General features: G+C 51.8%; 1 protein-coding gene across 2 annotated transcripts in view; it reads left to right on the top strand.

Moving 5' to 3' along the window:
* Positions 1-26,115, top strand: part of ATL1 (atlastin GTPase 1) — a 31,893-nt gene that overhangs the window by 1,475 nt on the left and 4,303 nt on the right. For both annotated transcript variants that reach the window (XM_087746887.1, XM_087746886.1), the window contains exons 2-12: positions 9,649-9,896; positions 10,255-10,389; positions 11,255-11,359; positions 12,092-12,142; positions 14,050-14,106; positions 18,484-18,576; positions 19,496-19,634; positions 21,584-21,711; positions 22,404-22,460; positions 23,247-23,318; positions 24,137-24,568. In XM_087746887.1, the coding sequence (XP_087603013.1) occupies positions 9,649-9,896; positions 10,255-10,389; positions 11,255-11,359; positions 12,092-12,142; positions 14,050-14,106; positions 18,484-18,576; positions 19,496-19,634; positions 21,584-21,711; positions 22,404-22,460; positions 23,247-23,318; positions 24,137-24,568 (1,517 nt within the window). The remainder of the gene's footprint in view (positions 1-9,648; positions 9,897-10,254; positions 10,390-11,254; positions 11,360-12,091; positions 12,143-14,049; positions 14,107-18,483; positions 18,577-19,495; positions 19,635-21,583; positions 21,712-22,403; positions 22,461-23,246; positions 23,319-24,136; positions 24,569-26,115) is intronic.

Raw genomic sequence — 26,115 nt, 5'->3', positions numbered from 1 at the left:
GACTCTTGACGAAGGTCGTTAGACCCTTGGGTAAGCTGGAGGGAAAACTTCCCGGTGAATATGCTGACGTTCTCAGCTTTGTCTCACGGAGCTGTCAGTCCCGTCTCTGTGCGCGTTGAGTATTGCACACACGTACACGCGCTGGTGCTTTCCCGTCGGATCTTGATAGCACGAGAAGAAAATGCAAATGATGCCGAAACGGATATAAATGGAGAAAACATCATCTTGGAAAGTATCGCCTTGGTCCAGCGAGACAATTAGGCACATCCCTCAGTCTAAACGTGCTGCTAAGCCCTACTCAAGTAAAATGTGATGTGTCACTGATTTGCCAAACTCTTCCTTAGACGCTTTGTGAGTTTTGCAAGAATCTGGAACTGTCCATGGGTCCGAGTGGATCTCTGTGGGATCGGCCACCTTCTGCTGCGAGCCATCCACAGCTCAAAATAACACCCTATCTTCCACAGAGGTTTACCTATTCCTAGAATGATTTCCCAGCACTTTGCCCAGCTGGTTGACATTGCAGGTAATTAATTAAAGAACAAAATGCCTGTATTTTTTACTAGAAGAAAAAGCCCCTGTAATAAAAGTGTGCATTTATACAACAGAATGTCATTGCCCTGAAAGATGTGTTTCCATCGGGTGACTGCAGCATCGTCTGGTGACATCAGTCCGCGGGGTGACTCTTCCACTGCTACGTTTTTCAGCCTAGCTGGCAAAGGAGGAGTCTCAGGCTTTTCCTCAAACTAAGGCAGAAAGTCCTCTCTGTGTTCTAAAAATGGGCTTATGGGTCATTAAAAATATTATGCTATTTTGAAACGGATCAAACTTTGTCCTAGTTACTCTCTGGTTAGTCAGGCCTGCAAACAGGCAACTGCTTAGTGCAAGCCTTCTCCTTTGTTTCGTAAAAATAATTTGCTTTTTTTAAAGATCACAGAGCGAATTAGGGTGAGTGGGTGTATGGCACCCAGAAGGAATTGCCTCCGGTCAGCTCTCAAAGCTGGGTTACTGTCACATACACGCATCCCTGGGAGCTCGTGTAGGGGCGTGTAATGCAGCCAGCGTAGGATTTAGCCCTGGGCAGAAGCTCAGCGTAAGGCTGTGCCTCATTTAAGGCTCTCTTAATGAAGGTGCTCAGTGGTGCACAGACCTCACAACTGCTGCTCGTTGCTGGATGAATGGCTGAGGGAGCTGCAGATGTGTAATTTTTTGGTAAGAACAAGGACCCTGCTTTTCCCAAAATAAGGATTGGTAGTCCCCCAATAGTCCCGATTGGCACGATGAAGTCCAGCCAGCTCGATGAAGGCTTGTAGTAGGTTACACCGCTTTTTTTTCTGAAATTCTTTGTGCTTGGCAGTTGCAGATGCTCAGCAGCCTGCTCCCCCGTTGCAGTAAAGCCGTTGGAGACCTCAGCTCCCAGTCACTCATGTAAGCAGCACAGACTGGAACAAACTCTGTGAACTCTCTCGTGTTCATGGCTCGTGTTGTAACCAGAGTGACCCACTCATCAGGAATGCCGTTTCAAAACCATCAAAGGGATTGCAGGGGTTATATATACTTCTTGGTCAGGATTGTCAAACTGGACGTGAGATGCGTGAGAGCCCTTAAAGGGACCGGATTGCTAGGGAGGGCCGAGCAACTGTTCCGAGGAGAAGGGACTCCCCTCCAGCGCAGGCCAGGCTGAGATCGTCGGTGCCACACGTTCGGACTGCACAGCAATGGGTTAAACTGGAAAGAAAAGGATAATTTTGGTAGTCCTTTTTTTTTTTTTTTTTAACTGATCGTGCTAACATCCTTTCTGTTTGTTATTTGGTTTCTGACCTTTTATGGTGGATTTTCAGATTCCGCTTACTGGCATTTCTTTGTGACTCTGAATGCTGGGAACCTCCTGAAAAGTGAAAGCTGAGACCTTTCAGACAGGCAGGCCTTTATACAAAAAGCCACTAGATATGAGAAGATTCACAACCAAATTACTAGCTTGTAGGAGAGAAAAGAAAATGAAGTGTCGGGACTTGAAAGAAGAGACAAGACAACACTGCAAGCTAGAGACCCACATTGCTAAACACGATGCTTGGGCTTTGTGCCTTTGGTTTTGAGGCAGCAGCATTGTACAAAGAATTTGAATAGCGTGGTCTGATCCATCACAAGATGAGCAGGAGCAAGATGAGCCTCATTTTCCCTGTCGGGGGAAGAAATGAGACACCCTGAGCCTGCCTCGCAGCGGTGACAGGGTGCCCTCGTCATGCTTGATGTCGTGTCCATGCCGCGAGAGGCTTCAGCGTTGGCTGCCTGCCTGATTAATGGAAGGGGAGGCAGCATATGGAGTTGGTTGTATCTTGCTGCAGTTTCTCTGCTAAGCCCATGGGTGAGAAACAGCACACGTAAATATTGTTTAGGGTCTAGGTGATGTTCGTAGGCAGCAGGCCTTATATTAACTCCCCTGCATCATTGACTGGAACCTTCTCCGGCAGGAGAGTGCGTCTGGTGCAGGTATCGTCGTGCTCTGGGAGGCACAGGACGTCCCACGGATCACCTCCAAAAGTCACTTCACTCTAGAGAGCTCCTTTGGTCCTGCCAGAAATGCTCACGTGTGCTGTCAGTTGAAGGAAGGTTCAGTGTTACGGCAATAAAATAACTGAACACAAACTTCCCAAATGGGGCAGAGGCCCTAGAGAAGGCGCTGAGCTCTGCCAAGCCACTAAAACATATTTGAAGCACTCTCTCTATATAAACATTTTCTCCAGAGTGTAGTCACCTTTCATCCTATGTCCTAGGATTTTGTGGCACATTTACCAAACTTTGTTTTCAGGCAATTGTAACAACAAAAGGGTAAAAACAGTTTCATGTCAGAAATGACTAAATCAGATACTGGTGGTGGAGGGAGGCTGGTGACTGACTGACTGGATGCAGAAAATTCGTGCTGAGGGTGAAGCGAGAGTTTTGGAGATGTGTTCATGTGAGGTTCATGTCGGTCATCGTGTCACACCGGAGTCTGGCTAGGCTTAAACGCGGGTAAAAGCGAGCAGGCCCAGGATTTGTACCTGAGAAATAGATAATGGCCTTTTGGTAGTGCTCTGTTAGGATGGTCTTTTGACAAACACAGGTGGGAATAAGGTTCCCTCTGGGAGTTGCCCACCTGGCCTTTGAATCAACCCAACCTGGCACATGAACTGGCATGGACGTAACCACGTAACTGTCTAATGTGACCTCAAACTTCCTGAAAAACTTCTAGAAAAACCTCTGTCTGATCTGCTTTCTTCCCAAGGTGGTTGTGCGCCTGTGTCTCTGAAGCCTGCTAATAACGGACTCGGCCTGGGGATTTCACAGCGGTAGGCATGGCTGCTCTTTGAGAGCCAGCTAAGGCACTGTAGCTTCGTGTAAGTGGTAGTAGGTGTCATCATTAGAAAGTTTCACACTGGATTTTGGCATTTGAGATGTGTCTGTTGTAACAGACAGGTTTGGTGGCCAGTAATCATCGAAGCTCTTGTTTCTGTCAGCAGTCTTTTAGGGAGGAACGTCCCAAACCACTCGTGTTATCAGCATAATCATTCATCTCCTTGTTTCGTCTGCCAAAGGGAAAAGGGGCTGAGTTGGCCACGCTCTAGCTGAAGCTGCTGTGCTGCCAGCTGGATGACTCAGGGCTGGCGGGAAGAAGGTGCGCTCTACATCTTACCACAGCTCCAAAAAAAGCAGAGGGTGAGCAGCAAGCCTGGCAGCATTAGCCACCCTGCTTGGTTCCCTGCTGCAAGCATCCCGGGGTGCGGAGATGTGGGGTGCTCGCCAACAGCACGTGGGAGTGCGGATTGCATTGGGCAGAGGTGTTAACCCTGCTGGGTTATAAGAGTTCGCCCTGGCTTTGGAGAGGGTAGCTTGGGACCTCAAAGCGAGACCCCAGATGACTACCAAGCATGGCCTTTTACCTGCCATTGATTGTTGAAGGCCAGGGCTAGTTTTTTACATGACAGTTTTCTTCACCTGTTTCTAAGCGATGCCCTGCAGCTCCCTGGGTGGAGATGTTCATCACGGGCTCTGTCATTTACCCATCATTTCCACAGAAATCAAGAGCCTGCTTTGCACCTTGGTTCGTGACAGAGCTGCGATTGCGCCTGTACATCCAGTCTGGGGAGGTGTAAGTGATTTCCCAGCTGGGCACGAGAGGGTCTGGCTCTGCCGTCCCGCTCACTGCTGCATTTCCCACACCACCAGCCCCACGTGTAAGGAGGCAGTGAGCAAGGCTGGGGTCTGAGGGAGGTACGTGTGCGGCTTCAGAGGGGCTCGGTGGCTCTGGCCAGTGAGTGTTACTGATGGCTAGCGCCAGGCGTTTCCCCTCCCCGGGTCCCGGGGTCCCTCTGACTCCGTGGGGGTGTCACAAATGCCAGCAGAGGTGTGAGCAGGGTGGAGGGAGGGCTGTGTGGCCGTGTAGTCAGCCGTGCCCTGGGGGTAGGAGAGCAGGTAGGATATAGAAAGGGGAGGTGAACGTGCGTGTGTTGTTAAACCCCGCTGGGGAAGCTTTCTGACCTGCTGGCTAGGAAATCTGGGAGCGCGGCGCAGGCAAGGCTGCAGAGCCCTGATGGGTGTAAGAGAGGGCTTTACCCAGCCAGGCTTCCCTGCTTCGTCCTCTCGAAGACACCGTCTCCCAGGAGCAGCTCGGTCTAGACACCTTATGGCAGCTCTGCGCTGAGGGAATTTGCTAACTCATAGCTGGCCAGGCCAGGCTCCCGCGGCAGTCTCGGCGCTTCGAGATGCAGCTGTGCCCTGCCATGCATCCTTTGTGCAGCATCCCATCTGATCCTTTGTGCAGGATCGATACAGGCTATTGCTCTACCACATCCCCTCCTGTCCAGTATATATGCTTTGCTTCAATGCTTTGTTTCTTGTTTTTCCCCGATTAGCTGGATAAGATGCAGAGCTCTGCGCAAGCCTGTCTCAGAGAGGAGGAGAGGGTGCCTGGTGCATGCTCAAAGCGATGCTGCCTTTCCCAGCCTCCTCACAGCCTTGCTGATGATCGTTGGCGGCTTGTCGTGCAGCGGAGGTAGTTCAGCATGAACAGAGCAAGCAAAACTCATGTCACAGAGGCAGCCGTGCCGAATGTGATAAGTGCAAGGGAGACTGCAGCTTGGAGAGAGATGTCTTTCTTTGCCAGTGCCATTTGCGGAGGGCAGATAAGCTTCCTGGAAGCTGAAGCTCCCTGGAGAATGTGCAGAGGGATCAAGCCTGACTATAAGGTCTGTTCAGCGCTTGGCTCATGGTATCGTCGGTGGCACTGTGATACATTTGTAATGTAAACAGCCGGGGTGAACACAGCGTCAAAAAGGATCCGCACGGCTATCGCTGCTGATTGAATTAATCCCTAGAGGGCTGCTGATAAGCCACCTAACCCGGTCGATGTAGGGATGCCCCATTCCAGGGAAATAACAACAAGTTAAGGCTTCCCATCAAACCTCTATTTGTTCTCCTTGGTAGTTTCTGTTTTTGCACACAGTAAAATAACTTGGTTCAAATACCCTCAGAATAGCCTGTATGACATATGTGTGTTTTAGGGGGGGATCGGGGCCCAGGCTGCAGCCCCTGCTTTTCATGGGCAGCGCTTGGATAGGTTGGGCTCCTGGGATCCAAGAGAGCCCAAGAGCAGGGCTGGCAAATTGGCTTTCTCAGGGTCTGGTTAGGCAGCCTGTGTTTGCACAGATGATGCCATGGGTCATGGCTGCATTTTGTTCTCTGGAATGAAATGTATTTATTGTGCAAACTCATTTAAGGAAAAAGCTGACTTTATTAGTTGGTCTCTGGAAAGCAGTCAGTGTTTCTGTGACCTGTTCTTCCATAGCTAAGGAAGAACAGACTTAAGCAAGCACTCATCGAAGGTACGTTGCATAGTTAGTGACATATAATTTACCTAATGTATTCTTCTGTAGGAGCTTAAATACATGAGACATCGGCTGTCAGTCCATACACAGGCACAGAGTGAAATATGCTGTTTTAATTTATTTAATTTCAACCAAAATAAGTCCTAGAGCAGTTGAAGAATGCTGTATTTTTTCCTTAGACTCTAATAAAGTGAGCTGTACGTCCTGTGTTATGGGGCTGTCTGCGTGAATTGGGCCGTTTCCTTGCTGCTGTCTGACAGCCCAGTAAGTATGAACGCAAATTCTGATCTCCTTCACCTTTCCACTTGGAATCACCATATGGAAAAGAGATGTGGATCCCACCCTGCTTTAGAGTCATGGAAATGAGCTGTTATGAAATGGGGAAACGGAACTGTATCCTGGCAATTTCTGAACGAGCAGCTTGAGAATTGATGTAATTGCAAGGCGCTGGGAGAGAGCCGACAGAAAGGAGGAGTCAAGTTAGAAAATGAGTAAAAACAAGAGTGTGTTTAGGAAAGCTTAGCTCTCCTTCCTTTCCCTTTTGGCCGGATGATGTTTTGCCATTGCCAGGTACAACTTCCTTCAAAGCAGGTAACTAATTTATGCCGAAAAGACCAATTAAAATAATTGATTTCCAGTAGTGCACAGCCATCTTCTAAAATAATCGCTGGCTCTCCAGTATGGCAGATAATCTAATAAACAGAACATGGAAGTTTCATCACATGGAAATAAATATGAAAGATAGGGTTTTGTCTGCAGGTGACATACATGAAAGAAGCAGAGATAACGGGGCTGAAATTAGTTCAGAGACCTGCTTAATATCTCCAGTGAACTGGGAAATCAAAATATCCTGCTCATAATACTTTGTATTTTGCCCCTGTGTTGTGCAAACAGCCTGGCTTTCCTGGTGTTCAGGTGATGGAAGCAAGGACGTCCCCTAGGAGACCACAGCCGCTTTGGGCTGTTACCTGTGTCCAGAGACGTTCTCCCAAAATCTGTCAATATCTGCTAAAAAAAAGGTGCTCCTTACAAATTCTGATGTTTCGAAGGGACAACACAATCTCTTCTCCTCCGTGCTGGTTGTTGCTCTTCCCAGCAGCTGAACTGGAGGGAGAGGAAGACCTGGGAGATCCTGTCCAGCCACCAGCAGCGGCAGGAGAGGGAATCTGGCACCGACCATCCCTCTGGTAGCAGGCTGGGAGGGACTCCCCTCAGTCCCCTGTCACGGTGCTCGGATCCTCGACCAGGACTGGCAGTCCTGTCTGAGCTGGGGGCATCCGTGCTGCCTTTCCCTGGGCTGGAAGCCCGCAGACGGCAGGGTTTGTGCCCATCTTGGTACCCGGCTGGGCTCTCTGGCCGCAGCTCCCATTACTGCTAGCGTGGGATGGGTAAAACGCTGGTCCCCCTCGCCCTCTGTCTCCGTGCCAGGAGGTTGGACTTGTCTGGTCTGGGGAGGTGGCACAGCTACTTCACCTGCACCCCCGATGGCTTGGCTAGAGTCAGAAATGTTTCGATTTCATTCTATTTACAAATTTTTTTACCTGCACTGAGTCACATCCTATACAAGGATCTCTCCACTGTCCTTACTGTGCAGCTGTAAAAAGAAAAAAAAAATGGGACTCAGTTGGCTGAGCAGGGCGTTGGGAAGCACCACGGGAGAGGAGATATTTCCTATCATAGGCTTTATATGGCACTTGCAGCATGGCAGTGCTTAAAAAGAGCACGCGAGCCTGTGGCCCTTTGGCATCCGTCCATACCTACATGTTGGGAAGATCTTAATGCTGGAAACGGTGTTTGGTGTGCGCAGCAAGAGGACTGACTGCTCTCAGAAGCCTTCATTTTTCAAGTCATTTGGCGATGTGTGCCTGGATCCTGGGTCCGTGTATGTGAAAATGGGACGGGTTTTTTTTTTTCCTGGAGGCCCCTAGGCAGTGAGACGGGGCAGGGGCTGGTGTCGGAAGGGAGTTTGGTGCTGCTGGTCCCCAGCTGCTGCAGTCTGGTGGAGAATCTAGCTTTTCAGAGCATTTGGGACTTTTGTTTTGCTAAAAAACCTCCAAGCATCGGGAAGAAAAGATCTTTGTCTTGCAACTGTGAGCAAAGAAAGCTTGTAGTATATGTCCGAGAGCCACCAGAAATCCCCTAGCAACCAGGCTTAATGATCCTGATATTTGGTTGCAGGATCATAGGAAATCAGAAACTCGTACAAAAACACTGCTGTTATTTAAAATATGAAGTTGCTGCTGGGGGCTTTGTTATAAAGAGGCCCAGAATGAGCAAACCCTATTCCTCTTGGTATTTATAGCTTGCCTTTTAGCATGTGCACACATAGTCCTTGTGCTTTGAAACAGCTAGAACTGACTGAAAACTGGGTCCTCGAGGTCAGGGTCTGAAACACAGACCGAGGAGTTTTAACTTCAGGCTACTGTCTTGGCAAACTTGCAGCCTGAGCCAAGGAACCGGGAAGTTTTTGTAGAAATGTGGGGGAACTTTCCATCCCATGCTCCCTTCCCTGCTGGCGAGGAGCTTTCACGTGGCTGTAGGTGAGCTGACTGGCATGATTAATCACCTTCGGCATCTCTTTCCCATACTGGGAAGTTTGGAGACAACGAAAGGAAAATTACTGGAGCTTGCCTGCTCTTTGCAAACCCCGGGGCTGCGGTGTCTGTGGATGGCGGGTCTTAAAACGCGTCCGTCTCCCGTATTGTGGCAGGTACGCGGAGCAGCCCAAACGGACCGTGAGGCCGTTAAAAGCTGTAACCATCTCAGCTGCCTTGGCCGGGAGCGTCGTGCGGGTGATACGTGTCTCTCTGGCACACTGCCCTCGCCGAGCGTGGATGGCGACCGAACGCTGGGACCCTGCCCATCCCCTCCAAAGGCTCCTGCTGCAGCATCGTGCTTGTCACTTCTCCCCTGTCCCGGCGGGGAGGTGAGGCTCTCGTAAGGCCGTATGAATGCTACACAGCCTCGCCTCTGTGCCGGGGAGCAGCTCCGCAGGGAACCTTGCCATTTCCAAGTGGGAAAGCGAGCAGTGCCTGTGCTTTGCGTATGCTTTCCACTTGGGAGTGAAGACGTGGCTTTTGTCAGGCTGGGCACGTGGCTTCGTGGCCTGGTTCCTGCTGGGGCTGTCTCGGGGGAGGCTGTCGATGAGGTCGATGGCAGAAGCAGCAGACGACACTTGGAGCATTAGTGCAGACTGCAGATGGAGCAGGACTCTGCTGTTGCTACAGAAACAGCAGTCGCACAGGATGCATAAAGGCCTTTGATAGAGACATGAGGTACTGAGACACCTCAGCTTGAACGCTGCATCCATTTTGGAGACAGCCTTCAGGAAGGACCTGGTGGGGAGTGTCCAGAGGAGAGCCGTCAGATGCCCAGATGACGTGGTAGCAAGGGATGATTGGGGAGCCTGGTCTTTTCTTTTCTAGCAGAGAAAAAGCTAAGGGAGGTGTTATGGCAGTCTTTGTGTATGTAAGAAGTTGTTGCAGGCAGGAAGAGAGTGATCTGTTCTCCATGTCAGCTCTCGTAGGACAAAAAGTAATGCGTGTGTTTTGTCAAGGGAGATTCCAGCAGGGAACTCTCTGCCTGCCGGGAGCACGCGGACAGATGGCCCCAAAGTGGCATGGAGTCTCTATCGAGGTGTCTGAGGACAAGTTCAACAGACATCTGCTCTGAACGATGCTGTTCGGGGCTAGCTGGCCTGTTACCACCCTGTCCAGCCCTGCTGCCTGTGGTTCTGCACACTGCAAAACAAGGAACCTGACAGCTCTTGTTTTACTTGTTTGCGCAGGTAGTTTTGCAGAGAAGACTTACGAGTGGAGCTCAGAGGAGGAGGAGTCCGTGAGGAAGGCAGGACCAGTGCAAGTCCTCATTGTCAAAGATGACCATTCCTTTGAACTGGATGAAGCTGCACTGAACCGCATCCTCCTCTCAGAGGCTGTCAGAGATAAAGAGGTTGTGGCTGTGTCCGTTGCTGGAGCTTTTAGAAAAGGAAAATCATTCCTGATGGACTTCATGCTGCGGTACATGTACAATAAGGTAAGGCTCCAGCTCAGGTGGCTCTTCCCAGAGGTTTGGTGCTGCTGCTCATTGCTCCAGCGTACCGCCCAGGGGTGAGCTGGACAGAACACTGGCTTGGTGCTCTAGGAATGCTCAAGCCTCTCGTTAGCACGGGCTTCACAAAATAAAATAGAGCAGATCCTTCCACAGCCCTGTGCACCAGTGGGTCTCTAGTGGACTCTTGACTTTGGAGCAGAGATGTTCGCATTTGCTGCCCTGTAGGAAACCTCTCTTACAGGGTCTGCCCCCCTCCAGCACTGGGGTGGAGGCAGCACAGAGGAAAAGTGTAAAACGAAAGTGAGATGAGAACTCCAGCGACTTCTGTTCCTCCCTGCAGGAAGCGGTGGACTGGGTTGGAGATTACAACGAGCCTCTGACTGGTTTCTCCTGGAGAGGAGGGTCTGAGCGGGAGACGACCGGCATTCAGATATGGAGCGAGGTTTTCCTGGTGGACAAGCCCGATGGTAAAAAGGTGTGTGCTTCTCTCTTGCATAGCTGTCTGTTACTGGTCAGCTCATTTTTCTCTTCCAGCTTTTGTGAGCCTTTCCTGCCTTGTCTTAGGTGGCTCAAATGCCTGTGCAAGTTTAAAGAAGGTCTTCAATACCGTATTCCTAATTTAGCATGAATGGGTTTAATGCAACGAGTTGATATGATGTCTAGGTGTCCCTGATACACTGTCTAGGCGTCCCTCTAACTCTGGGCATCCCAGAGTTTATTTCTCTGCTATTCCCAGGGATCTTGAATCTGAGGTCCTTGCAAACTACTCCCCTTGCCTGGAGCAGTTGCTGTAAAATGGAGTGTCTTCATTCGGGGTAGTCAAATACAATGCAAACTGGATTTTGGGGCATCCTGCAAATTCAACTTATAGCCAGGAATATTTGCATTCATCTGCTGTTTAATGAAGAGCCCAACACCAAAGTGACACTGAATTATTCACGGTGTGATTTCTAATACCGGCTGACTGTGTTTTGGGTTAAGGAGGTGCGATACGCTGCCGTGTTTGGCTTCTGTGACATGACGCTAGTGCAGACTCAGGAAAAGACCCATCCGTGCTGACAGCAAGTCTTTGAGGAGCAAAGCAGTTGCCTCCTCTGCGTTGCATAGCATTAATTTCGCTGCCTGCTGGAGTCATCGCGCTGTCAAGAGTGACTGGGGCTGCTCTTTTCCTTGGTCCTCCACCAGTTACAAGCCTGAGGCAGAAGCAGTGAGATTCCCAGCGCAGTAATGCAGCTGACATTCACCCCCCACACATCCTTTTGGCATTTGAGAGTGATTTTGCTTGGATGCTGATGCTGAACGGGTGCACCCAAGCTGACGTGGAGCTTTCTGCCTCTCAGGTTGCAGTGTTGCTGATGGACACTCAGGGCACCTTTGACAGCCAGTCCACCCTGCGGGATTCGGCCACCGTGTTTGCCCTTAGCACAATGATCAGCTCGATACAGGTAAGAAGGGGGACGTCTCCAGGAATCACTTCCTACAAGGCGGTGGCAAAGACCCGGTAGCTTGGCACCAGCCTAACACAGCAGCTAGCCAGGGCCTTTGGTGGGAGAGACAAAGGCCATCGTGTTGGCTGCACTGAGTGCAGGATTCACACACGACTCCATCATCACAGGGAACAGTCTCATCTCCTCATCTCACCCCAAGAGCAGGGCCAGCAGCAGGTGCACCCCTTTGCTTCCAGCTACCAAAGAGGAAAGGACCTTGGTCTGGGGAGCTGTGTGTGCTTTTGTCTCAGCGCTGCTCGAGAAACCTCTGGGCTGGAGGTGTTCACACACCGGTAACTGCACAGCCTGTTAGGGCTCCCCGTCCCACCATCGTGCTTTGCTCTTGGAGGACAGCGTGAACGGGATGGAAGCTGTGTCTTGGTACAGAGCTCAGCCCATCATAAAAACGGAGAAGAAGGAACATTATTTGGACCTGACAGGCTTGCAGGCTGGGGCATGACAGCCCCTGGTGCTCCCATGATGGAGTGTTTTGCTGCACAGGGAGCAGCAGTGCCTGTCTGTCTGACAGTGAGTCTGTCCAGCAGTACAGCTGCGCTTGCGGCCTGTCTTGTACCAGCACCACGGTGTGTCTCCATGGTAATGTTGTAGGCTTTAACCACACTGACCCACATGTTGGCCTGAAGGGCAGGCCATTCTGAGTGCTCTGAAGTTTTTGTTTTTAAATCGCAGGTTTATAACTTGTCCCAGAACGTGCAGGAGGATGATCTGCAGCACTTGCAGGTAAGACCCTTGTCCCTGCTGCTCCGCAGCACTGGGGCTGCCTGGATTATGCTCTGCACTTGCAAGCCGTGTTGCTCTGGAAAGGCACTTTTGCATTTAGAGCCACAAAAGGCCTTTTCAGTTCCCCAGCTCTCATATTGGTTCATGGGCACAGAGGAACAGTCACTTGGGTTGAAACCTGTCTTGCCTACGCTCTCGTAGCGTGGCTTCTTGGGGGCCTGGGTCCTTTGGCAGGGCAGTCAGTGGGACACTCACTGGGAGGGACTGTTCCTGTCTCTGGGACACAAGCATTCCTCAAGGCTGACCGCCTCTGGAGCTGGAAATGGCCCACGGCTGTGCTTCGTGCTGCAGCGGGTGGCCGGAGGGCATGGGGAGGCTGAAAGAACCAAGGCTGTTAAGACAAAAGTGGCCGAGAGAGGAGGTGGTGACGGTCTTCAGCTGTGTATGAGGCCGCTGCAAAGTGGAGGGCAGTATCTCTTCTTATGTCCACAGTGCACGGGACCAGTTGTCATGGGTGGTGCTGCAGCCGGAGAGGGTTGACTTTCTAATGGTGAGGTTAGAGGAACATCAAACAGACTGTGTAGGGTAGAGTACCCATCACAGACTGTCTCGGTGTGGAGCACCCATCACAGGTCTGCCAGGAACAGTTTGGATACAGCTCACGCTGGCCTGTGTGTCCTTCCATGGGATTATACTGGGGTTCCTTGGGGAGCAGAGACCCATCAGAGGCCAGGACTTACCCATGGGGCTGGATACACGCAATGCCTTGCAGCAAGGAGCTGAAGTGACTGGTAATGGGGAGAGATCCAGGGTAGTTAACCATGTATTGGCTGTACTCCTGCTGCTCCAGGCGTCTGTCCACTGCTCCATGAGTAGGGGCAGTAAAAGTGCTCCTTTGACTTAAGCGATGGGGAAGCTGAAGGTGGAAGTTGCACTGTTCATGCTGTAGGACAGGATCTTTGGATTGTTAGGAGAAGCCCAAAGAAATTGGGTAGCTGTTTATAAGCTTGGGTATTGACATCTGGTACTGGCTCAATACAGGTGACCCCTAAGGGTAATGACAGCCCTGACTGCTGGAGACAAGCAGCTAATTAATTGGCTTTTTGTGGCACACATGTCCTGACCCTTTGTCGGTATTACCCCTAGCTTTCTCTTCTGTTTAGGTGGTTGATAGATTGATTAGGTAGGTTTTTCCAGGAGCTTAAGAAAAAGGAAAGAAAAGCAAAAGTCCAGCTGGAAAAATTGGCATTTGAAGAATTTTGTATCGTTTCAGTCAGTGAATATTTTTAACAATAATGCCTTTTTAACATTCAACTTATCCAATGCAACTCTGATCTTTCAGTTTGGATTTTAAGCCATTATTGTTTAACATGTTGACCCATTTTTAGGCATCTGTGAAAAACATTATTGTGCCTTCAGTTAGAAATTACAGTCCAGAGAGACTGGAGAGCCTTCAAATCTTGCTGGTAGGCTGATCTTACAGTCTTTGCACAGTGGGGGTTTGCAGGGAAAGTACTTATTTCTGAATTCATTTCCGCTTCTTCTTGGAGTGTTTGAAGAGAGCGGGGCTCCAGCAGTCCCCCGTACAACGTGAAATTTCTGGTTGGTATGAAAGCAACAGCAAGCAGTTGATTTGAGCCATTTTTCACAGATTTGGCAGCCAAAAATTCCAGGCCGAGATCTTTCACGTGAGGGCTCAGGACGGTGACTGTCTGTAACAGCTCCCTGTACCTCTCAGATGTGAACCGAAAGCACACAGCCAGCCAGTTTCTGTTCCAGCTCCGCAAATGGTGCTGTTAGCCCCGAGTCAACAACTGGCCCGTGCTGCTGTGCCTGTGGCCCATGGCCATCTGCCTGGCCGTGCAGACGGACAAGCTAACAGTCCTGTTCTTTGCTTCTCCTTCCAGCTTTTCACCGAGTACGGCCGGCTGGCCATGGAGGAGACATTCTTGAAACCTTTCCAGGTGAGTCCGAGGGTCCTGGCCAGCACACGTCCCTTCTGCCGGAGGTGGCTTGGCCCTGAGCTGGTTGGCTTTGCCACGAGGTGTCACTGCTGTTTGTAGGATGGGGAGGAGATGGGGATGCCTGGGGACTGGCTCAGCTGCACAAAGGAAAGGCTTTGTGCTTCCTTGCCCCCAAAGAAGCTTCCAAATACATCCAACATCCCTCTTTCTTTCCTCTCTGAACCCTTGCCATCCCGAGAGCTCTGCCCTGCCCTGCCAGATGTCCTGCCAGGCTTGGAGAGCAGGCAGGTTTTGCAGCAGGTTTGTCACGCTGTTTCCCCAGGGGCTCTGCCCAGCCTTCGCTCTGAGAGGTTTGAACCCCCCTGCCCCGGGAATCCCTGCTCCTGGCAAAATGCAAGGATGAGGATTAGCTCAGAGCTCTCGCCAGTGACAGCAGAGCTGTGGGAAGGCTCGGTTTAAGTGGGGTTTTAACTTCAAATAAGGGACATCTGTTTACCCTGCTGCTTCCCAACCTGTGAAAAGCTGGCGTTCAAAAAAGGGAGAGCGTCGGGCAGACAAGAGCTTGCTCTGGATGCCAGAGCTGTGAGCCGCTGGGAGGACGGCGGGCTGTGACAGCCCCTTCCCGCAGGAAAGCGAATATGAACAAAAAGAGACACAGCAGAAGGTAGGGGGGCAGCAGGAGCCCATGGCACGGCTGCGGCAGCTCACTAAAGCTCCGCTCCTTTAATAGATCAAGTAATGATTTCGTATGGCTTTGATTACGGCTGCACCGAATCCTGTGCACCTGGGAGGCCGGGAAGGTGGTAGAAGAGGTTTCGAAGCTTTCGGGGGTCTGCAGGTCCAGGTGTGAGGCAGGGAGCGGGGCTGAAGGGGATGGAGGGAGCCATGCTGTGAGGTCCCCAGGCGTCCTCGCGCCGCGGCGGAGCTGCAGGGCTCGTTGCATGATCGGGGTGGTAAATAGAGGGAAATCACCTTCTGTGGGGCTCTGGCCTTATCCTGTACGAGTTGTTCCTTTAACCAGATGCTCTTTGGTAGTCCCAATGGCTTAGTCCAGCTTCCAGCTGGCATCCACAGTCGGTTAGGTGGTGGCTGGATGGGGGTTTGTGAGCTTCCCAAAGTGGAAAAGAGCAGAGAGCAAACCATGCTGTAAAAATGCAAATAGTAATTGGGAATGGGTTATGGTTCTTTTACTTTTGCCTTCCAACATAAAAAGAGAGTTGCCGTCCTCACCACCATCCTGGAAGGCTTAAGGGGTTTGTAGGGTGTCTGTGGTCAGAAAGTGGAAATAAAATTGAAAGGTTAAAAAATACAGCAAATGGATAAATTGAGATTTTGGGGAGCTTCGAGGGTATATTGAATGCTGGCATGGGCAGATGACTGATAAAGGATGTGAAAGCTACCAGTAAAAATACATGACCTGTCGTAGCAAGAGCTAGGAGAAAATTGTAACGTGGTACAGAAAAAAGCCAGACATTAAATAAATATTCCTGTTCCTTATTTAAAAACTATCATCAGGATAATGTAGCCAAATACTTCAGTGAAAGTGAATTATTTCCTACTCCATCAGTAAAAAGGAGGCTGTAAGGGGAAACTTAAATATGCTTAAGTCATTAGGACTGGATAATAGGCTCTGATTTTACCAAAGACCGTAATTGCTGTCGAGTCACACAGTTTTGCGGCTAGCAAGTCTTGTCAAACACTCCCATTATCAATTTTTAAAAGACCACGGGTTGGGCTGATAAAGGTAACTATCACCATGATGCCTTGCCTTCTGTAAGCTTTATCTCCCTACCATGCTGATTAAAAGCAAGTGAACAACGTACCCAGTCAGCGTTGTCTATTTTAATCCATTGTAAATGGATTAAAAACTCATTAACTGATAAAAGCACGCTGAACTAATTTTAATAGGGAATCATCATCCTTCAGAAGTGTTTCCTTGGGGCTCCCCCCAGGGTCTCTCTGATTCACTGTCATCTGCATTCACGATCTGGGGAAAAATATCAAACGACCGCTGGTAACCCTTGCGGGTGGGATGAAATTTGGGAGCAGGATCGGTGGTGATGTGGCCGGGTGAGCAATGGAGATCTCCTGCCCCCATCGCAAAGCGGGCTTGCTCCTGCAAAGCGCGTTTTTTAAAGACAGCCAAGCGTTTTGATTAGGAAGCAGAAGGGCGATGGTAAATAAACTGCTTTTCCAGTGAGGAGGACGAGGCAGCCTGCAGCTCGGTGCCTGCAGCTGAGGCTGGACAAAATCAGACCGGCCGCGAGCAGGACGCTGTTAATGAGGGGGCAATCTAATGCTTAGGGTGGCTGGACGAGAGGTGCAGGGGCTTCTCTGGTGGCTGCAGGCTTTAAACCGAGACAGCTCTCTTTGCAGAAGAGGGTCTACAGCTTGAGTTTCTTGGGTGAGGTTCCGGGCCTGTAAGTCAAACAAGCTGAACCTCTTTTGTCCTTAAAATATACAAATTTGTAAAGGAGGCGTTGGAAAACAGCTCCTATAGGAAAATGCTGCCAAGCAGGGAGAGCACGGAAAGTGTCGATAGGGAGGCAGTTACGTTGATCCTGCTGGAAGGGAAGGAATGCTTGGCAGTGGAAAATTAACATTTCCCTTTGGCTCCCTCCTCTCCGCGGTGTGTCCTCACGCTTGCGCTGAAGCGTAACGGCCCGCGCGGCCCCGTGCGCCCTCGCCAGGTGCCGGTCCCGCTCGCCATGCCTCGGCGAAGGCTGCGCGTGGCGCCTGGCCGTTTGCTGGGCTGGAGGGGCTGAGGATGGGTAGGAGGCACGGTGAAGACAGCAATTTTGCTTAAGCTTAAGAAGAAGGAAAATAATTCCCGCGTCAAACAGTGCAAGACATGCAGAATGTGTTCGTGGAAAAGTCCTAAACATGGACATGTCCCCTAAGCATCTCGCAGTCTTAGAAAGAACAGCGTGTCCTGAAACAGCTAACTGGGTGCAGTTGCTGCGGCTTGTCGTGCAGTTAGGAAGGGCCAACTCTTCTCTCTTTTTTTTTTTTTTTTTCCCCTTTCCCGATGTTTTATGCAAGAGAAACAAGGAGGGGAAATATTTTCCCTCCCTCTCCTTAATCTTTGTTCTAAACATAGACAATTTTTAGGGAAATTCCAATGAAATGGATTCCGCTCGCTGACCTGCTTATTCATGTGCATGAGAGAAACCCCGGCACCCCTGCCAGGCCCTCCTGGGCTGCGGCGGTCAGGGCTTCCCCCTCCAAACCATGCATTCGTTACGTGGGACCGAGGTCCCTTGCACAGATGAGACACTGGAGATGGGATTTTTTCTGAAAACTTTTTTTTTTTTTTTTAAAAAGATGAGAAGTTGACCATACTGGTATTTATTTATTTATTGCATAGGAACTTTGAATGCCTCAATAAAGATTACAAAAGCCAGTGATTTCTTATTCACCCTCGTTATCCTGCATCTGCTTCTCATTAAAAGTCTGTCTGGAAGGCTGCCCAGTGAAAAAGGCTGAAAAAATGAGCCTGTAAAATTCCCATAGGAGGGAACTAAATGTGGCTGGAATTAGGGAGCTTGTTGCCTTTTGTCCTGGTTAGCAAAAATCTCTTTTCTTGTTCTGCAGTTTAAATGATTGAAGCTATTTTTCAAGCTAAGGAATTAAACTGCCGCCCAGCAAACCTGTACAGCGGTCCGGGGTTTGCTCCCCCGTCCCCCGTGTAGGACGCAGCCACACATGCAGCGAGTCTGCGCGGTCTCAGCGCCACGCTGGGCTGGCCCTGCACAGAGGGGTATTTCCACCAGTAAAGGCGTGAGTTGCTGCTGGAGCCGGGCAGAGGCTCAGGGCTTGTGGCGGCATGAATCATAGAATCACAGAATCGTTTAGGTTGGAAGAGACCCTTAAGATCATCGAGTCCAACCGTTAACCCAGCACTGCCAAGGCCACCACTAAACCATGGCCCTCAGCACCACGTCTCCCCGGCTTTTAAATCCCCCCAGGGATGGGGACTCAGCCCCTGCCCCGGGCAGCCTGGGCCAGGGCCTGACAGCCCTTTGGGTGAAGAAGTTTTTCCTAATATCCAACTTAATTTATCCTAATATCCACAAAGGTGGGGGCGAGGGTGCTGGGGGGTCCTGCCACCGCTGCAGGCTCCGACGGCTGAGCGCCATCGGCTGCTGCGAGCGGTGGCAGTGGGGAGGGAGGCCCTGAACTCCCTTGTGAACCCCTTTTTGATAATGTATGGCAGAATTACACGTCTCGCGTAGCCACTCCCGATCCCGTAACTAGCAGCAAACGACAGAGCGATGCCCTTGAAAGATGAGTTTTTCCGAGCTGGAGCAGCCGGTAACTTTGACTCGGGGGAGTAGGTATGGCACTGACCCCATTGTGTTTCTGTCTGTTTTCTAGTCCCTGATATTCCTTGTTCGTGACTGGAGCTTCCCGTACGAATTTTCCTATGGATCTGATGGCGGCGCAAGATTTTTGGAGAAGCGGCTGAAGGTGCGTTCTTCCTGACCTGGGTGCGTTTAACGAGTAGTGCTAGCCTGGAGGTACGCGCGTGGGTGATGGGGAGTGGAGGGGCAAATCTGGCCTGTGATGCAGGGGTGATAACGCTGCCATCACCTGTGTGGATGGAGAGGGTGCAGGGCACGAGGGCGAGACCTTGGTCTGGGTGACAGCCGGCGCTGGCGAGCGCAGTCCTGGGCAGGGAGCAGGGAACGGGGTGCACAGCACTGGCACCGGTGAGGGTTCAGCTGGGTGGCCGGCTGTTAGGTGTGTAGAGGGACGCTGGTTACGGTCACGCTTACCCAGTGCCTTAAAATCACAGAAGAGGCATTTTAGGAGGCTGAATTTCCTTGCCACGTTCAGTGGAGAGCTGAGGCTGCCCGTGCTAGGCTTCTGCCCAAGCCCAGGCTCCCTGGGGCTCTCTTGCTGGGAGCAGCTGGGAGAGGCGTCGGAGATGGGAGTCAGCAGATTCCCTAGAGACCAGGAACGATGTTTTAGTAATAGGTAGTTGTACAGTAAAACTGATGGGCAAGGGCTCCGCTGGGATTAATCAGGAAATGCATGGGTGATTTGGTAGTGGAGAGACCTAATTAAAGGGGAGACAAGAAAGGCCCTAGTGGGAAATCCCAAATGTTTTTGTATTCCAGTCATACACGGACACGCACATTTTCCAAAGGATAATAACATGCCCCAGGGCATGTGATCAGAGATAGGCTAGTCCCTTGGTCGCTGGAGGAGCCTTGTCTTTGTCCTCATGCGGCGCACCCCTACGGGACGTCCTTCTGGCTCGCTCTTCCCCCTGCAAGTAGCCACAGCGTGGAGTGCCCCATGCTTCTGCCAGCACCGCTGGCCCCGCGTCAGCCGGTGTCCCCATCGGAAGGAAACCCCCTGACCCCAAACTGGTCTCTCGCAGGTCTCGGGAAATCAGCATGAAGAGCTGCAGAATGTCAGAAAGCACATCCATTCCTGCTTCACCAAAATCTCCTGCTTCCTCTTACCTCACCCGGGCCTGAAAGTCGCCACCAACCCTAATTTCGATGGAAAACTGAAAGGTACGAAGGCAAAGGCGTGGTTTTTAAGTGGATACCTTAGATGCCCTGGCAGACTGTCCTGCTGGTTCCTGAAACCTCTGTAACTATTTTCCATGAAAAAACTCCTGGGAGAGGAGTTGGATCCTCCTCCCAGCGACACACACACGCTCGGCTCATTCTTCCAGCTCCACCAGCTGCCTGTTCGATGCTTTTAACCTAAGACAGAAGTGGAGGCCAAAAAGATGTGGGAGGCCGAAAAGGTCTCGGAGCCACCGGCGATGTGCGCTGTCAGGACAGCTGGCTGATGATAGGCAACCGGGGAAGGGCAGGGCTGGGACGGGAGGTTTACGGACGTGGTATTAAGCCTGTGATTAACCACTTATGCCTCGCTTGCGATTCGGCACAGATGCAGAGCGGTGCAGACCGGTTGCTGGAAGGCAGGCTGGTGCTTGCGGAGGGTGGAAGGCCGGTTACACGTGCTCTCAAGGGAACGTTATGTCACTTTGAAAAGCTTTCCAAGGAATATTTAATCTTCCTGACTTATCTGATCAGTGGTTTCCCTACAGGTCAGACTTAGTTCAACAGGTAAAAAAAAAAAGGGGGGAAGGAAAAAAAGCCATGGTAAGGTTCTCCACCCTCAAAGGAGCCACATGCTGTGGGTTTTTTTAGGTGTTTGTTGCAAACCAGCTGCTTACCAGCGTCGCTGGTCACAGACAGCTTGCAGTCTTAGCAATGAAGTGGCCCATTAGCCACTGAAAATAAATTAGCAGACAGAAAGATGTTACTTTTTGTCTGATTTTGCCTGCCTAGCGATCAGTCTTGTTCTTCTGGCAAACTCCGTGCTAACCAGCAAGCAGGACAGCGAGGCAGTGGGGGGCAGGCGCGCTGATGGAAACTGAGCTGATCTCTGTTAGTTCCCCCCTTACTTTCAGGTGCTGAGTGGTGCTGAACGAGTGGTGTCTGCTGAACGGGCACAGGAGATGGCGGCGGCTTCTTGACACCATTTTTCTTGTTCCCTCAGAGCTGTACTCAGCTTTTTATGCTCTCATGGAAGAAACGTGGGGAAACTTCCCCTCTCTCCTCACCAGTGCCTGGATGTTGCATTGTTTTTTTTGTCTCTAGCCTTGAACAGTTTAATTTAAATGGCAATAAATGGATGTCAGACACTATGAAGCCATCAGAATGGCTGTTAGGAGATGAGTCTGCCTCTGTTGAGGTGACACAAGCACCCGTGGACCCCTCAGACAGCGCCCGGTGCTTCGGCAAAGGGGCCAGGCTGGTAGGAGCAGAGGTTGTGCCCGTTCCTGGTACCCGCACCGAGGGTGCCTGATGGCGCAATGGAAATGCACGGTCACCCGCAGGAGTCCTTAGGGTACCCGTACCAAGCGCCGAATGCTTTGCAAAAGCTTTAAAATGCTTTCCAATGAGAATATCACAGATGGGTTCATAGAGGACCAAGAAAATCTTGCCTGCTGGCACAGGAGGTGGCAGGGATGAGAGCCAGAGAGCCTAAGCCCTGGCAGAAGATTTCCCCTACGGCTGCCATGGAGCAGAGCAAAGGGAAGGCACGGCATGTGTCTGTGCCCTGTACACTAAAGGTCGCGGTTTGCAAAGAGCGTACGTGTCTAGGCAAGAAGATGCTGCTCTCTGGCTATCGGTGTTGCATGCATGTTACCAGCATCATCAGCAAAAGCAGGTTGTTTTTTTTCCCATGCAGTCACATTTGTGTTTGTGCAAGTATTTTTGAGACCATGAAGCTGGTTTGTGAATATATGCACAGCTGTGTATTCTGTCCGCGGGTTAAGTAGCAACTTCCCTGGAGCCACGATCATTTCTGAGTGCTCCCATCACTAAATTACAGGGTGTCCGTGTCTCTGGCGTGACTCTCCTGCTCTCGTTCCGTGTGCGTGTGCGCTGAAGCGCAAGTCTGATATTGGGCTGGTACTGATGACTTTGGGTTTCGTTTCCAGAAATAGACGATGAGTTCATCAAGAACTTGAAGATTTTGATTCCTTGGCTGCTTAGTCCCGAGAGCCTGGACGTTAAGGAGATCAATGGAAACCATATCACCTGTCGAGGCCTTGTGGAGTATTTTAAGGTATTATTATTTAAGAGAAAGTGGGCTTACTCATCGGTGGCACGCTTGCACTTTTGCTGTAATTAAAGGGGAAAGCAGCAGCAGGCAGGCCAGCGCTTGATGGCTGGAGGAAATGTTCTCGGTCTGGCTAATAGTCCTGAGTCTCGTTGCTGCAGAAGGCAAACACCTCACAGTCGTGTATTTGACCACGCAGTAGGCCCAAGAAGTAGGCAGGGCTGTTATCCTCCCCTGGAGAACGGAGGACCAGGGGGAGGTGGGCTGAGGGCCGTGTTCCCATTGCCTTTGGAGAAAGCTTATTTTTGTTGTCATGACTACTGGGACATTTTAATGCAAGACATCAGTGAGTAATTCTCACCACCTACTCTCCAGGGCTACCTGACTCTGGCTCCTTCTCCTTCACTGAAGGACGGAGGTAGGTGCAAATCTGATGGTAGAGATACTTAGCATAAGTGGTGGGGCGAGAGCCTTGAGTGAGTGACCCAGGCCACCCAAGGAGTCAACCTTGAGCCATGCTACGTAGCATCTTCTGACAGAGCAGCCCCTACTGAAGCCATCTTGTGCCAGGAATGTCTTCCTCTTCTGTGCTTTTAACATCCTGTTAAAGCTGTGTCTGGGACGGGGTGGGGGTGTCTGCATGTCGCTCGTGAATGCCGTACGCAATGTGATTTCATTGTCTGTGCGCTGGTTTGCAGGCATACATAAAGATCTACCAAGGGGAAGAACTGCCACACCCGAAGTCAATGCTGCAGGTACGTGAGTGTGAGCTGGTAGGCATTCATGCACCGTAATCGCCATTCATTTCCAGTTAATTGTCAGAGGTGTCCAGCTAGTGGAGTGCATTGGGTCTTCTGTGATTTTATTTCAAGTGCCGTGGTGTAACAACCCGAGAAACGGCCCTTTTGGAAGTATTTGGAGTCACGAGTCTGACACGGCTTAGCAGTTGTGGTGGCACGGCTCGTGCACCTCGGCCGGGCTGTGGTGACTCGCTGTCTGTGCACGCAGCGCCGGCCAGCTTAGCTGTAATTATTCCTCCGCAGGTAAATGGCATCGTCTTGGGCCGCGGGGGGCCGCACACGGCGGCGACGTGGCCCCGCACACAGGCAGCGCTGCCGGGCTGCAGCTCTGTGCTGAGCCAGCCGGCTTTGCGGGAGGTTGCAGCTGTAGCTGTTTACATACGACTGAGCCTTTTATCTGTTTTCTTACTGTTTCCCACAGCCGAAGCCAAAGTTTTCGTTGCTCTGGCTTGGAGGGTAGGAATCCTCTCTTCATGCAGGCTTTTGCCTGGGGGGACTGAGGAGACTGGATGTGTAAATACGGGATGATCTTATTTGGCATTGGCCAGAGTACGCTTGGCTAAGACGAGGGAGCTGTTTAATTCTGTACGTGTGCGCCAGGGTACCGTGCACACGTCCTGGCCGTGTACGCGTGTGGCCCGTGGGTACCCAGGCAGCCAGTGGCCGCTACTCCCTGCAATTACACTTCTTAACCCTGTCTTTCTGCAGCTGAACTTTGTACCCCTTTTCCCCTTCTTGCAGGCCACGGCAGAAGCCAACAATTTAGCAGCAGTTGCCACTGCCAAAGACACCTACAGCAGGCGAATGGAAGAGGTAGGTGGTGCTGAGCACGTCGTTTCACAGCGCTCGCGTCTCCTGGCTCCCCTGTCCTCCTGGGGAACCCCCCTGCCTGCGTTCCTGGTAGAAAACGTCCTGCGTGGCCTTGGCCAGGGCTGGTTACAGTGCTGCACGACCAGGTCCCAAAGAGGGTCTCTGCTACAGTCATGGAGAACCAGCCCGTGCTACGGCTGGTGCTAATTAGGGGATAAAGTCATTATAACTGGCTTTTCAGCTATGCCCTGCCCTGTCAGCCCATCTCTCAGCTCCGCTGAGGGGATGGTTGTGATGTTCTAAGGCAAAGCTCAGCCCCAGCCTGTCTCCAGCCACTTCCAGGCCCCCTCCCCGTTCATCAGTATGGGAGATTGCTGCCTGTGGGCAGGAAAGGGGTGCGCAGCTGCGTGGCCAAACCTCCTGTGGGCTGCCCTCGGCCTTAGAACTCGTGTGTCCATGCTCTGAAGCAGAAGGAAAACACTGTGGAGTTTCCAGCACTGACAAATGCTGGGGTTCAGGGTCCTGCCAGTCGGTGTAGCTCAGCCGTCAGCGTTGGCCGAGCTCCTGGCTTAGGCTGCAAGTGAATTGAGTGAGGGAGCTGTGGGACACAGCTTCCCAGTGCAGACACTGCGCCGTTTTAACCTGCATCTTGCAGAGCTGTCCCCGAGGGACAGCACGGTCACGGAGGTCTTCCTGCAGGATCTGGTGCTCCGTGCCAAACAGGAGCCTGTAGAGCCCGAATGCCAGTGGTTTGCACGGCAGAGCACAGGAGCTGTGGGTGCTGAGGTTTCTGGAGTGACTGGCCTGTGTTTTCCACGCAGGTCTGTGGTGGGGACAAGCCCTTCCTTGCGCCTAGTGACCTCCAGACCAAGCACATGGAGCTGAAGGAGGAGGCTGTGAAGCTCTTTCGCGGGGTGAAGAAGATGGGTGGGGAGGAGTTCAGCCGTCGCTACCTCCAGCAGCTGGAGAACGAGATAGATGAGCTCTACATCCAGTACATCAAGCACAACGACAGCAAGAACATCTTCCACGCCGCCCGCACCCCCGCCACGCTCTTCGTGGTCATCTTCATCACTTACGTGATAGCTGGAGTGACCGGCTTCATTGGCTTGGACATCATAGCCAGTCTGTGCAACATGATCATGGGCTTGACACTTATCACACTGTGTACCTGGGCATATATCAGATACTCTGGGGAGTACAGAGAACTGGGCGCAGTAATAGACCAAGTGGCCGCAGCGTTGTGGGACCAGGTAGGATAAAGAGCTTTTGATTTAAAACAAAACAAACACAAAACCCCCCACCCCGTTCTTAAGCGTTGAGTTTCTTGGGGCTTTTCCTCCCCTTTGAAATGGCTTTTGCGTTTAGGGTTGGTAGATGCTGCGGCTGGGCCTGCCTGGGCAGATCCAGCTGCTTGAGGTGGTCGTGCTGTGATCAGGGAGAGAAAACCTGTGCCCTGTCTTCTTCAGAGAGCGGGACAACGAGCTTTAGGCCATTCCTTAGACCTTCCAGATGGGGAAAGCAGGGACAGAGGAAATGTTTTCAGATCAGTTTGTGGAGTCGATTGTAAGGGGAAGACGTCTTAGGGAGTGGAGACGGGCCTGGGTAGGACTGCCCTGTGGTTGTAGCACGGGTGGGCTGTACGAGACGGGTTGGAGAGCAGGCGTGGGCAGCCAGGCTGGAGCTGCCTGCCAACCCCCCCTTCCCCTGCTCGAGCCTCTGAACCCTGCCCGGTGCGAAAGACAAGCCGCGTAGCTCCGGGCCGGGGATGAGACAACTCACAGCAAGCTATTGCGTGCTGCCTTTTTTGTCTTCTGGTCTTACCCATCACCCAGTGCTGGGCTGTGGAGCCTCCGGCCTTGCGGGAACGGGGCGGCTTTGCCCCGGGTCCCAGCGGGGAGCTGTTCTCAGAGCCGGCGGGTGTGGGTTTTGTGTGCACGTCTGTGTATGTCAAAAACAACAGACCCGTATCTCTCTCCTGGTTCGGGGCAGGGATTTTTGGCTCTCCCCCGTCTGCCGGAGTCGGAGGCCAGGTCTTGGCTCTGCCTGTTTTGGTACTGGGCCCTGCTTTCCCGTTACAGCCGCAGCTGTGCTGGGTCAGTCGGTCTCACCCGCTCTTTTTCAAAGTCTTTTTTTTCTCCCAAACAACGTGGGAAGGTCTTGGTTGGGCCCCCGTGTCAAACAGAACACCTCTAAAATCCTAGAAATGGTCACAGTGAGAAATCACCCCCCCGCCCCCTGCATTACTCTGCCCGCTTTCCAAGCAGCGCGGTTGCGGTGCCCGGCCCCGGCAGCGTTATCTCGCAGCCCACGGCCGCGGTATTTTTAACACTGGGTCCCTCCCGTTTCCCCTTGGGCAGCAGCCCGTTCCTCTCCCCACCGCAGAGCCGCCGGGGAAGGCCTGGACCCTGCAGGCTCCCACTGCCCCGCTTGGCCCCGGCCGCCGCGGGCCCGTGTGCCGAAATAACATTTAAAGGGCTGCGACGGCTTCCAGCTCTTCCCATGGCAGAGCTGGGGTGAGCTTGCTGTTTGCTCGGCCCTCAGAAACCACCAGCCGCAGTGGTGGGTTTCATTTCTGCAGTGCTCCGAGGGGGGAAGGGCCGCTCCCAACAGCTTTACCTGCTCCTTCCCTGCTTTTTATCCACCAGCGAGTTTTTGATCGAATGACCGCATTGGCCTGCTTCCCGTTGCTGCGCAGAGAGCTGCAGCGGGAGCTAAACCTGCAGCTTCGGGGGGGGAAAAATGAAGCGTTTGTTATTCAGTTCCTTCACCCCAGAGGCGGGTAGCGGCGTTGCTCAGC

This window comes from Nipponia nippon, unplaced genomic scaffold, assembly GCF_047370975.1.
Source record: "Nipponia nippon isolate SJK-2023a ecotype South Korea unplaced genomic scaffold, ASM4737097v1 scaffold_11, whole genome shotgun sequence".
Lineage (NCBI taxonomy): Eukaryota > Metazoa > Chordata > Aves > Pelecaniformes > Threskiornithidae > Nipponia > Nipponia nippon.
This window is presented reverse-complemented; position numbering and strand designations above follow the sequence as displayed.